General features: G+C 37.7%; 1 protein-coding gene across 2 annotated transcripts in view; it reads right to left on the bottom strand.

Moving 5' to 3' along the window:
- Positions 1 to 3,059: 3,059 nt before the first annotated feature.
- Positions 3,060 to 14,100, bottom strand: part of LOC122070884 (probable ATP-dependent DNA helicase CHR12) — an 18,363-nt gene continuing 7,322 nt past the window's right edge. For both annotated transcript variants that reach the window (XM_042635113.1, XM_042635114.1), the window contains 4 exons: positions 11,821 to 12,028; positions 11,583 to 11,736; positions 10,442 to 11,044; positions 3,060 to 4,036 (listed from right to left, as the gene is read on the bottom strand). In XM_042635113.1, the coding sequence (XP_042491047.1) occupies positions 3,315 to 4,036; positions 10,442 to 11,044; positions 11,583 to 11,736; positions 11,821 to 12,028 (1,687 nt within the window). In that variant the 3' untranslated portion in view covers positions 3,060 to 3,314. The remainder of the gene's footprint in view (positions 4,037 to 10,441; positions 11,045 to 11,582; positions 11,737 to 11,820; positions 12,029 to 14,100) is intronic.

The raw sequence follows: 14,100 nt of genomic DNA, 5'->3' as shown, positions 1-14,100 counted from the left end.
TAAACCAAGCAAAACTGTACAAGTAGTAGTGACGTTGATAGTCCATCGTAAACCTTTGGCCTTTGGTGGCAGCTAGGGGTGAAAGAGGTCTGGTTGGGCTGGATTTCTTAAAACCTTAACACAAACCTAGATCCCTAAAACTCAACTTAGGCCCAACTTAACCCTATCGGGTTCATACCTAGGCCCAATTCTATCGGGTTCATGTCAATCCAACCTGGTCCTAATTGACTTTAATTGGGTCGGGTTGGCCCTGAATTTTGTTAGGGTTGAGCTAACCTTGATTGATCATGTTTTTTTCCAATTGTGACATTAGAAAAAAAAAAAAATGTACAAATAGATTAAATGATCAATACACAATTAAAATTATGAAGTGCAATACAATTAAGGGGTCGAGCGGTTGGGCCAGCCCGGTCTCAGTTGGGTCTAACTGGGTTTGGCCAATTTCTAGGGCTACATCGTGAACACTTGTTTATCTAAACGGGTTTATCTAGGGCAGGCATTGTATGGTTGATAATTGGGCCGGTCAGTCTCAGGCTTTAATAGGGCTGTCATAAATAGGCCTTAACGGGTTACATACTGGTTTAATTTTAAACGGCCCCTCTTTAATTTGATCTATTAAATGGGCTTGAAGGGGAATGAGAATAAAATGAGGCATAGATGGGCATAGCAAAGAAAGATCCAATAGTTTCAATGGATTAAACCAAAGATGGGCATAGTAGCTAAATTACTAAGGTACTTGGTCTTTAATCCACAAAACTCAAATTAATTAAACTATCTACGCAAGCCAAGTTTAGCAAGTTCAAATCAACTAAAACTATGCCTGAAAAATATGAATGTTCAGATAACAATCACCACCATCTCAACTATACATATCACAATAGCCTTAGCACTAAATACAAATAGTATTAAATATATATATATATATATATATATATAAAGTAGTATTAAAGGAATCAGTTTAAGTCGGGCTTGTAAATGTGTCGGGCCGATTGGGGACCTGTCAAGTTAAGTGGCTGCATCATGTACTACCTATTTATAAACGTGTCAGGCTCAAGCCTGACATGTTTATTAATCAAGCCAGTGTAGGTTGGGCCATAAATGTGTTGGGCTCGATCAGTCCTACCGGTGTGGGCCTGGAATTGACACACCTAAACACAATAATAGATGTTTAAGACACTTGACCATAAAAATTAATAACCCAGATTTCATTATTCTGAATAAAAAGGATATGATGACACCCCTATATTTATATAAATTAAGGTTAAAATTAGGGTTGAGTTAGGCCTCATCCTAGGCCCGGCCCAACCCTGACCCAAGGTAAGTGTTTTTCAATCCTAACGTGCCCTCAGGCTCGAAAACCTTGGCTCAAGCCCTGTTTGGGCTCAGGGCGGGCCAGGGCAGATTCGAACAGTCAAGACCAAACTTACACCCCTAGACTGACTGCTAATAGTAAACTTTAGCTGCATTACCACTATAGATATGGTTGCCACATTTTTCATACATGGTTGCCACATTTTGTAGGATTCCAATATAGCAAATCTAAGTAGTGGACAACTATATCTTGGGGAAATATGCATTTGATACGAGAAGATAATTATTTCATTTGATTTTTTTCCCTAATCACAATAGTTACCAAACACAACAAATTAGAGAGGATGCAGAAAGCATACAATGTTGAACAAGATGAGGCAAACTAGACAAATCTTTATATTTGTGATGGTGAACTTTCGTCTCCTACCAACCTTTACCATCAATTTCCACTTCCTTTTAAACCACTTGCCGCCAACAAAATAAATTGCCTTGGCAACAAGAAAGAGAAATTACTAATTTTGATGACATAAAAATAATAATAATAATAATAAATAAATAAAGGGAATAACTTGTTATGACCAAGTGATTAATTAAGAAGTTGTAACCTTTTTTTTTTTTTTTCCATTTCTCTTAATTCCAGAAGTTATTTAATGCGAAAACAGAAAAATATTTTCATAAAGTTGAAAGTCTTTTGAAGCAGCATTTAATGCCACTTTTTATGTAAAATAACAGGATATATCCTCATTTGAAAAACAAAAAATGTGTTATACTAAATTAGAAAAAAAGTGGGGTTACGAATTTGCTCCAACTTGCAACAAGAATTTCCTTTTTGAAAAATTGATTCCTGAACCCTGATGTATAGTCCATCATTTAAGTGATTAGATTTGGAATGCTAAAATTGATGCCAGTTGGATCCAAATGAACCAGTTGACAGATGAATGATACCATGGCTACATTCTTCATTACTCATCTCATTGACCTCTATAGATTGATTCTTCACACCAATCTGCAGGATAGCAGAAGCAGTATCCCTTGTGGCAGATAAGGTTTATGACTAGATGCATAATGGAACAGTAATGTATTAAGGTCTTCTTTGTATCATTTTTCTTTTTGATTTTTGTTCATAAAAATGATTTTGACTACATTTGGTATCATTTATGGAGTTTGTTTCTATTTAAAAAAAAATTGATAAAATACAAAAACCAAAAAGAGATCAAGAATCATTTATGTATCTTGACGAAAAAATGATTTTCAGTTATATTTGCAATGAACTTTAATGAACACGTGCATGAAATCCCAATATGGAGGGATAAAGTAGTCATTTGCTTTGTAATTAGAAATCGAAACCCATTGCCCCCTCTTTTTCAGTCCAAAGTAGAGAAAAAGAGTTATAAAAAATATGGATTAAGTGAATCTCTTCACCCGTTTCTTCAAAAAACCATTTTGGCAATAGAGATACAAAACTATTTCTCCCAAAAAATCATTTTTATTAAGTAGTTACTGAACCATTTTTATGTTTTGATAAAAAATGGTTTTCATTAATCATTTTTGTTAAATAGGTAAAAATTAAAAAGAAAAATCATACCAAAGCGAGCCTAACAACTGATAAATCATTTAAGCCTCTGGAACATAATTTATTTCTTTTGTGGATAAATTATATACAATTTCTTATTTGCAGCACAAAAGGTTACATATTGAGTACAAATCAGAAAGGAAGGGGGGTTAGCATAGTATGAGCACACCGTACAGAAGCTGAGGAAAGCCCTCTTGAGATAATTTCTTATTTGCATCACAAAATGTAACATTTTAGTACTGATCAGAAAAAGAGGGGAGGGGGGAGCATGAGCACAGAGCACAGAAGCTGAGAAAAACCCTTCCTGAGATCTGCATGGTTCAGGAACCACATGATCACCACCCTAAGAATAGGACGACTTTGAACTATAATTACAATAAACTCACTCGAGCTACCTATAAATACCTCCTTCAAAACAATTCGAGGTTTATCAAACCCATCCATTCAGTCTGCTGTAATAATTCTGGCCTCTTGCTTCAGATGATGATGAACTTGGAGCACCATGGCTTGATCTCTTCTTCTTGTGGGTCTTCCATGTGAAGATATCCCCACTCCAACCACTTCCCCCGAGACCTTCATTTTCAGGTTTATTGAACTGCGTGGGTCCAGAATTGAGCCTTTTAGGGGTCCAACCCAACAGATCTTCAGTTTCACCCTCCTCTCTCTCTGTAGACTCATTGACATTCCTTGGATCAAATGCTTTTTGCTCTCCCCCTACATTGTCACTGGCCAATTCATTTGCCTCATCCTGAAGCTGTTCTCTCCTCCTCCATCTAGTCGTAAGCTTTGATAAGTCTTCTCCATTTTCAACAGCCTTCATCCACTGTACATCACTGATTGTGTCAGCATAAACCACCTCTTTTCTTTGTCGCTTCCCTGTAATTTTGTTGACATCAGTTTCAAAGTCTTTGGACTTGTCTCTCTTATCATCAGAGACGGCATATGCCCAGTCTGGTACTTCATGTTCCTCCATCAGCCTTGATCTGTAGTTCTCCTTTCGTCGTCTTTCCTCATCCATTCTCTCAAACAACCAGAACTCCTCATCCGTTCGAGCTGCTAGACGGTTGATTTCCCTCTCACTTGGCACATCTGTCCCAAGTGAATTTGTACCTCTTTGCATGATCATCTGCAACATCTCTTTTCTGTCCTGGGCTGCAAAAAGGAGCAACAATCTGTTTATTCCACCCAAGTTTCATTGCCAAACACAGTAACATACAAACGGTTCAGTGAACAACAGACAATAGCTCATATATTCCTGATAATCCCTATAGATATACTAATAGAACTTGCGGACACCATAACAATGAATCTAAATCCTAAAATCGAATCAAAGTATAAGAGCCAACCTGATTCCACTCACTCACTACATAATGCTTACTAATGCCTTCCTAGTTCCAACTAATGGTAATTCTGAAATTTTTAATTTGGTACACGATTTGAATGTATGTAGTTCATAAATACAAGTACGAATGAATTTTTGTTCCACTTATGAAAAATTATAGAAGATAATAATGCTATACATTTCTGAAGCATCCAGATTAATTGGTTCAGAAACAGTTTATGCTTTTTCATCATACAGTTATTTTTTCATCATACAGGTCTTCACGCTTACAGCCTAAGGTTTTACCATCGTGCCGAACAACAGCCCCAGAGAGAAAAAAAAAAAATATGACATCTCTTCAAGAAATAAACTGTTTAAATGGAAAAAGCGACAAGGAAAATTCAGATAAGGAAATTAATAGTTAGTTCTGATTTTTATTAACAGGTTTACAGAGTAGTGATCCTTGCAAAGTTATCAAAATGGTACCACCACTTAAGAATTAAAGTACAGTTTAAATCAAACATACATAAAATATTCCATATTGCATAAAATTTGTTTTGGGCATGAATCTAATTTAGATCAAGGATTTAAATTTCTAAACTCACGAGTTATTTGAATTACAATATTCTATCACATAACTCAAATTTTTTATTTGGGTTTTCTTTTCATTTGTTTTTGTTGAGTTTTATGACAAGGAAAGTGAGAATCTGTGGATTTTCCTCACCTTCACCAAAAACCTTGATAAGTATCAAACCATGGCACAAATCTTTTTCAATACATATTATTCTTTTGGAAAGGCAGACCAAACCCAAGGGGGTAGCTGAGTTGGCCAGGGACCTTCACCTTATGAAGCATGTGGTTATGAGTTCGACTCCTCTTACCATCTTGGGGCCACTCACACTGGGGTGTTTGGTGCTCTTCATTGCTTTCAGTGAAAGTTGAATGGTTCTCATTCAACCTCGGTCCATACGGTTGTGGGGTCAGGATGGGCCTGCGGGGCTGGTCTAGCCGAAGGTCTAGATACCCGTTAGCTAAAAAAAATAAAGGAAAGGCAGACCACATAAAGACTTCTTTCTCATAATTATTTTGTAAATCAATCATCCAGTAAAAAACGATCCCTCTTTTTCTTTCTCTATTTGAAAGACAAGTGTAGTGCAATAACTTCAGTGCTGGTTTTAACATTACAACAACTGCCAAGACAAATGTGTGAAGTAACTTTCAAGATCACAGTGGTGTGCAAGGAAAGATAAATCACATGTGATACCTTTTAATAAAAGGGCGTACCCCAAATGCACAAGACTCCTACCTCTGCGGGGTTTGGGGAGGTCATAATGTACGTAGCCTTACCCCCCGCTTCTTGGAGAGGCTATGTCCCAACTCAAACCCACGACCATTAGGTCGCAATGGAGCAACCTTACCGTTGCGTTGAGGTCCGCCAGATGTGCTACTTTTTAATGTTAAATATATTCTATTTTTATTTATTTATTATTATTTTAAATTTGAGCAAAGATTTTCTCACGCCGCACTGGTGTGAGGGGGGCACATGGTCAGGGAGGAGAGAGACGGTGCGGATCCCACATGGTCGGAATGTGAGAGGGAGAAGGATCTTTTCCCCTAATTTTTTAGTTATCATTTCAAACTTCTTCCCTCACATTCTAAGAAGTAAACCATTTTTCAAGAACCTAATGACATATACAATTTGAACCCAATTAAATCTTTTTCACTCTCTGCAGCTCAAAATTTTGTTCTCCTTTTTTCTGGAGGAATAACAACAATTTATTGGAAACGATCACGACTAAATACAAGCCCACAACCAGGCAAGGCCCCATTTCTTGTATTAAAAAAACAAAAGTGGAAAATACGAACATAAATAGACAAGTTAATATATCAAAGGGGAAGAGTTTCTGTAATGCCAAATCAGGATATCAAATCCTCGTGTAGCCAACTGAGAATGGAACAAGTAGTTTACTTGTCACATAAGGAACTTTATGTCTAATAACATGGGCAAACCTCCAAGGACCATCCTTATTAGGAAACACCCAAGATATGACGGTATCTGATGTAGATAAGTCACTTGGGCTTATTTTATTGCAAATAAGCCTTGGGTTGTGTTATGTATGTGTTGGGCCTTTGATCCCATGGGTTTTCTTTGAAATGGACCACTTTAATAGGTCTAAAATATGGGTAGAAGGTAGGAAAATGGGATTTTATTCATAAGTTTAATTAGTTGCTATTTAATTCAATAAAGGCTCATTAGGCCATTAATTGGTTGTAAAGTCCTATATGGACTATTAGTTAGTTAGTCCTACTCCATGTTGGAGTCATAAAGCCAAGTCCTAGTCCCATTTTGAATTCCTAGTTGTAATAGGAGTGTCTAGTCCTATTGGGAAACTAGCTCCTAGTATTAGTATGATTGTAAACTTCCCCTCTATAAATAGAGAGGCATATGTACCATTATTAGAATGAAAGAAAGTTTGCATTTATGAAAGAAAGTTTGCAACTAAATGCTTAGAGCAGCTAAGATAACTGTGGGTGAGAAGCCCAAGCTGAGATAGCCACTTCCTTTATTCTCTTTCACTCTTCTCAACCCCCCATCTATTTTATTCTTCTTTTTTCTTTTACTTGCTATAACATTCAAGAGATATAATTCAGATTCTAATAAAAGTCTGTAAAAATCAGAACCGATCAGCAATCCTAGTGGGAATAGGAGAGATCGATCTCCTCTCTTTCTCTCTTCTGCACTCTATTCAGCCAGGTCTTCAATCAGGGTATTCCAGGCCTCATAAGGGTCCCACGATCCTTACCTAGTCACTGTTGGAAGCATTCAGTTGTTGTTCTTAAAGGTTCTTCTCAATTTTCTCTCCTAGGTCAGAAAATCAAGAAAGCTTGTAACTTCACAACCAACCGTCAGAATCCTCTCAACTTTGGGGGTTTTTGTACCCTCCCTAGGGACTATCTACGCCCCAAGAGTGAAACTCAATAGGACTCCTACAGCCCTGGCCGCACCTCTCTCTCCAGCTCTATAACAGGTCTTTCTCTCTCCTATCGGGTTAGGTTTTGGGCTAGTTTTGCTCCTATATGGGTATTGTATCCTTGGGGATTTATTTGATGGTATTATTTCTTTGTTTCTTACTCTTATTTGTATTGTTTGGGGTTATGACCTGCTGGGGTAGTTTCTTGTAATCTACTCATGCATTAAGTGGTATCAGAGCGACGGTTGAAGAAAGCTCCAAACAATCTATCAGGGCCTAACCCAAGATGGTTCCATCAATTCGTTACTTCGCTGGACAAAGGAATACATTCTACATCCTTGATTGGTTAGATTCTCTGAAGGAATATTTTAACTATTATAACTTGACAGAGACACAAAAGCTTCAAGTTGTTTGTTTCCGATTGATTGGTCATGCTAGAGATTGGTGGAGAGTTCATGAAAAGCGACTCCGAGTTCGAGGACATGAGCCTAGGACTTGGGAAGAGGTGAAGTACGAGTGAGTGACACAATACCTCCCTGTATATTTTCAAAGAAAGCTCTTCCCTCCACAGGATTCCCATCAGAATACATCCACTGTTGCCCAATCTAATGATCAGCCACGTTATTTTCATGGGGAATTCCTTAAATGAATGTGTGAATTGGACATGTACTTTGACAACTACAACTTAACAGAGACATAAAAACGCCAATATGCATGTTCCCAGATGAGTGATTGTGTTCGAATGCAATGGAAAGTCCGTGAAAAGCAACTCAAGCTCAAGAATGTAAACCTAAAACGTGGAACGAGATGCAATATGAGTTGGCAGGCATGTACCTATCCGAGCATGAACGAAACATGTACTTCCATCCACCAGATGTCCAAAAGTTGCCCACACTTGACAATAGCATGAAGGAATCATCAGCCTCTATTGCGAATGAGCAACAAGAGAAGACACCTCTGACCAGTGAACTAGAGTCAAAAGTTGAGGTCAGTGTTAAAATTTTTCCATCTATTCCTATTGTTGAGGAAGAACTAGTCATTGATGTTCCCATCAACGAGACTCATGTAGGAGAAGTAGAAAGCAACAATGTTGCCACAATGGACAATGAGGTTGAGACTAGGGAACTTAACACTACAACAACTGTGATGATTGTGAACAACCAAGAGGAAGATCCTAAGGAGTTCAAGAATGAAGTTGTGTTTGAACCATCAATAGAACCGATTAGGAACCACCAGGTAGATGAACCAAAAGAGCTTTATGTTGCATTGAAGTTAGAAGAGATCAAAGTTGTATATGTAGATGACCCTATGGATACATCCGAAGATGTTGAAGTTGAGCATGTAGAGTTTGTCATCCTATTAAAGTATCTTGAAGATCGAGCTCCTCACATTCTAGACTACATCTTTATCATCAAAGAGCTACTTGAATTTTTCTACGGCTTGAAGAGGGACGTGCACCATGATATAATCACCCTCACACTCTACAAAATTCGATGACGAATTTTTTCTAAGAGAGAGCGAGTTGATGTAGGTAAGTCACTTGGGCTTATTTTATTGTAAATAAGCCTTGGGTTGTGTTATATATGTGTTGGGCCTTTGATCCCATGGGATTTCTTTGAAATGGACCACTTTAATAGGCCTAAAATATGGGTAGAAGGTAAGAAAACGGGATTTTATTCATTAGTTTAATTAGTTGCTATTTAATTTAATAAAGGTCCATTAGGCCATTAGTTGGTTGTAAAGTCCTATATGGACTATTAGTTAGTCCTACTACATGTTGGAGTCATAAAGTCAAGTCCTAGTCCTATTTTGAATTCCTAGTTGTAGCAAGAGTGTCTAGTCCTATTGGGAAACTAGCTCCTAGTTGTAGTAGGAGTGTCTAGTCCTATTAGGAAACTAGCTTCTAGTATTAGTATGATTGTAAACTTCCCCTCTATAAATAGAGAGGCATATGTACTATTATTAGACAGATTTGAATGAAAGAAAGTTTGCATTTATGAAAGAAAGTTTGCAACTAAATGCTTAGAGCATCTGAGATAACTGTGGGTGAGAAGCACAGGCTGAGATAGCCACTTCATTCATTCTCTTTCACCCTTCTCAACCCCCCATCTATTTTATTCTTCTTTTTTTATTTTATTTGCTGTAACATTCAAGAGATATAATTCAGATTCTGATAAAAGTCTACAGAAATCAGAACCGATCAGCAATCCTAGTGGAAATAAGAGAGAGATCGATCTCCTCTCTTTCTCTCTTCTGTACTCTGTTCAGCCAGGTCTTCAATCAGGGTATTCCAGGCCTCATAAGGGTCCCACGATCCTTACCTAATCACTGTTGGAAGCATTCAGTTGCTGTCCTTGAAGGTTCTTCTTAGTTTTCTCTCCTAGATCAGAAAATCAAGAAAGCTTGTAACTTCACAACCAACCGTCAGAATCCTCTCAACTTTGGGGGTTTTTGTACCCTCCCTAGGGACTATCTACGCCCAAGAGTGCAACTCAATCGGACTCCTACAGCCCTGGCCGCACCTCTCTCTCTCCAGCTCTATAACAGGTCTTTCTTTCTCCCATCGGGTTAGGTTTTGGGTTGGTTTTGCTCCTATATGGGTATTGTATCCTTGGGGATTTATTTGATGGTATTATTTCTTTGTTTCTTACTCTTATTTGTATTGTTTGGGGTTATAACCTGTTGGGGTAGTTTCTTGTAATCTACTCCTGCATTAGTATCATTGGGTTCAAACGCTAAATTGATGTCTAGTACATTAAGAATATCTCACCTCAATGATGATTTGTAATTTATTACTAATCAAGTGACCTACTTTATTAAACTATCATTATAATTAGTTCAAACTAAATAAAGTTTATATAATCCAGATTCCAGATACAAAAAAGGCTTATAAAACTGAAAGTATGGATCCCAATTATCCTCAAACACCCACATAGAAAATTAATTCCAAAAATCTCACTACTCTATTGTACTGCCAAGAAATTGAAACTCTCTGTTCTTCGAATTTTAGTGTTTAACTGGAGGGGGTGGGGCATGATACAAGTTAAAACACTCAATATTGGCATAGCCGGATTTAACCCAAAAAGTGGTGGTGGCATCTTCAGAGCTGTTTTACACATGCATTGGCATGGAAACTAACAAATATATATATATATATATATAAAGCTGGCCTTTTCATAAAGCAACCTCTAGTGACAAGACAACAACCATAAAAATAATCACCACAGCAAGTTAAATTTATAAGGATTAAAGAAAAGAACGAACCTGTAGAGGTTGTATTGAACAGCCCCGCCTGAATGACCTTGGCATCAATACCCATTTTCTGTTTTGCACGTTCCAGAATAACCTCTTCAATTGATCCAACACTAATCAACACAAAGACCCTCACTTCCTTCTTCTGTCCTATACGATGGGCCCGATCCTCTGCCTGTTGATCCATTTGGGGGTTCCAATCACTATCAAATATTATCACAGTATCTGCAGTTTGTAAGTTTAGACCAAGGCCCCCAGCACGAGTGCTCAAAAGAAACATGAAATAAGGTGAGTCTGGTGCATTGAATTGCTTAAGTAGAGTCCCTCTTTCTTCCGTCTTTGTGGTGCCATCCAGCCTGAGATACTTATAATCATGCAGTTGCAAATAAATTTCAAGGATGTCCATCACACGGGTCATTGTTGAGAAAAGCAGAATTCTATGCCCTGTTCTTTTGAGTTTTGGAAGCAAGCGGTCAAGCAGCTCAAATTTTCCCGATGCTCTGACAATTTCTTCCTTGCGCCATATGTTGTATTCTCCAACAAAGAGATAGGGGTGATTACAACACTTCCTGAGTTGCATTGACAGGTTCTGGAGACTCTTGGACTTCCCATATCCTGCACATTGTTGCCTTGTTAGTAAACATATCATAATTTCTGTTCTCTCTCGAAGTATATTGAATCCTGTACCACCCCCCTCCCCACAAAAAAAAAAAAAAAAAAAAAAGGGTACTAGGAATTAATCATCAGTCAAATAGAAGTAGCTAAACAGATATATGACAGAAATTCTGAATGACCGAGAAGTTCAATTTAATCAAAGACTGAACTTTGACCTTGCACATTTTCTCAGGACTGAAGATGGAAAATTTTAATCACTGGCAAAGAACCCAGGGAAGAAAGAAGAGTTAACCAGAGAAGCTATCCATGTACAAAAAAGACCAAACTCTCTTAATTGCAAATGTGACGACAAATTGGAAGGACTAAAGTCAATGACGATGATGTTATATCTGATTAGTTTAACAGCAACTTAGCCATCTTCAGGGAAAAAAAATACAAACTTTTAAAGTGTTACTTGATACTACCAGTTTTAGGTGCATCAGTACATAGTGGCTGAGTATGCTAAAGAGCTACAGCTGGCACCACAAAGTAGACGTACCAGTATCCAACCCAACTCTCCCCAAGTCAGTGACCTGTTGATAATATGCTCTCTGCCATGCTGACATATCACATTTTAGTATAACCTGTGTTTTCCCAGGAAGGAACTTCTCTACCTCAGCTTTCTTCCTCCTTAGTATGAATGGCCTTATAACCTGGGAACTCAGGAAGAACAATTATAACTAAAAAATATTTTAATGAAATAACTGTATACAGTTAGAGAAGGTGCCAACACCCACCTGATGTAAACGGCGAATAATCAACAACTCTTCTTCATCATTAAGACTAACATCACATCGATCTGCGAAGGGTGCATTAAACCACTCCTCGAAATTCTCTACTGAATTAAATATGGTGGGGAGGAGAAAATTTAGCAGCGCCCACAACTCTTGCAAACTATTCTGAATAGGGGTACCGGTTAATAAAAGCCTCCGCCTAATTTTGTAGCTGCACAATGGGAGAGATGCAATTAGAAATGCCAACTACTTTCCTGTGAGGACATAACAATAATGTCTTGGAAAGATTACACAATGAATCAGGAGAACAATAAAAGATTAAAATGTTACATTGAATGTTTAACAGATTTACAGTATTGTATAGACTACTTTCCAAAGACTGCTGACAGCTAATTTACTTTGTGGAGTATGAGCCAACATAGATATGTAATCCACAAGTGGGCCAGAACCTTCATATGTTATACAGTCTCAAATGCAATGAAGTAGCTGTAAACCATTAAATGGAAATTAAGGGGCCACATGTATTAGCTTGAATTTAGACCAAATTGAAAGAGTTATGAAACCAAAACTATCTTTTCCACTATAAAATAAATTGGCAGTTCAGTTGAAAAAGATTGGGCATACATTTACCGAAGCAGAAGTGGTAGTCATCATATTCAGCAATTAACAAACATCGGAGATCGGAGAAATTAACCTTTTACGTCAATCACAAATGGATAAAAGAAAAGAAATTATATGCTAGAGATGGAGATGAAATGGTGCTCTAAATGTGATGCAACCATCTATTAGAGGAATCAAGAAAGATTAAAGAAGTTGCATGTAGCTATTTAGAGTTCTGCTTCCATTAGGAGTTAATAAATATTAATATGCTGATGGGAGTTTTTCCCCAAAACCAGTACAAGGTCAAACTGATCCACTGTAAACTCCAACCTATGAAGAAACAAAAATCGTTGTTGTCTCTCCCTGTTCACTTTCTATAACAAGTCTCCTCGAGATTTTCATTTTATCTGCCTCCTCCCCAAACAGGCATGAAATTGTTTGCCGGCCTTGGGAAGTGATTACATGCATATGATACATTACAGACTAGCAATCTCATAAACTACTTAGAATCATGTCCCTTTTTTTAGGATGGATAATAAATATATTCAATGAACTCAAAGAAATACAAGGAGACTCCCCAACAAGGGGAGGAGCCAGAAAATAGAAAGGAAAATAAAGAAAACACCAAGATCCCCCAATGGGTATCCCTAGCTGCTGAATGCAACTGGATAGGAGAACCCAGGAGAGAACAATATACCTATTCAGCTATTCCCAAGTGGTGTCCAAGCACAATCCAGCATGGATATCAAACTTATCCCTAACATGATATCATACCTTGTTTGTTAAACCCATGGATGGAAAAGTTACTGATTTTATTGTCTACGTCGACGATATAGTGATAACAGGGAATGATGTTGTAGAAATATCCTTATTGAAAACCCACCCAGCTGTCTACAGAATTTGACCAAGTATTTAGGACCTCTCAAATATTTTCTAGGGATTGAAGTAGCCCGTTCCGAGAAAGGGATCGTAATTTGCAAAGAAAATATGTCCTAGATCTTCTCAGCGAGACAGGGATTCTAGGCTGTGAACCTGCAGAGTCTCCTACTAAGGTAAATCATCAACTAAACTGCAAAAGGAAAGAACCGGTAGACAAGGAGAGATATCAGCGACTTGTTGGCAGATTGATATACCTCTCCCATACCCAGATATTGCTTATATTGTTGGTGTTGTGAGTAGTTTCTTACATGATCACCAAACTAATCATCTTGAGGCTAGTATGTATACAGGATACTGAGGTACTTGAAATCAGCACTAGGAAAGGGTATTTTATTCTTCAAAAATGGCAATCTGAATTGCCAAATAGTATATCATGTAACCTCAAAAGCAAAATGGCATTCTTGCTCATCATTAGCAACGTCAAATTTCTGTTAACCCTCTAAACCTGGAAAAACAATCATGTAAAATTGTTTCAATGCACATGATTAAAGAAAATGAATACACCTTGGAAACAATACCCCAAAACATGTTATATCACTGATTGATCTAGGAAATAGACGATCACCAAGAATGGTATCTCCTGTCAACATATTGATATGCTAAAAAGAAAACGAAATTAGTATGTACAGACAAATGACACGTACTAGCAGATATTACACCATGGAAAGAGAAATAAGAAATGCTAAATGCTTTATCAACATTTTATTTGGGGGGGGGGGGGGGGGGGGGGGGGGGGGGGGGGGG

The sequence above is a fragment of the Macadamia integrifolia genome, unplaced genomic scaffold (genome assembly GCF_013358625.1).
Source record: "Macadamia integrifolia cultivar HAES 741 unplaced genomic scaffold, SCU_Mint_v3 scaffold_138A, whole genome shotgun sequence".
In the NCBI taxonomy this organism is placed as follows: Eukaryota; Viridiplantae; Streptophyta; class Magnoliopsida; order Proteales; family Proteaceae; genus Macadamia; species Macadamia integrifolia.
This window is presented reverse-complemented; position numbering and strand designations above follow the sequence as displayed.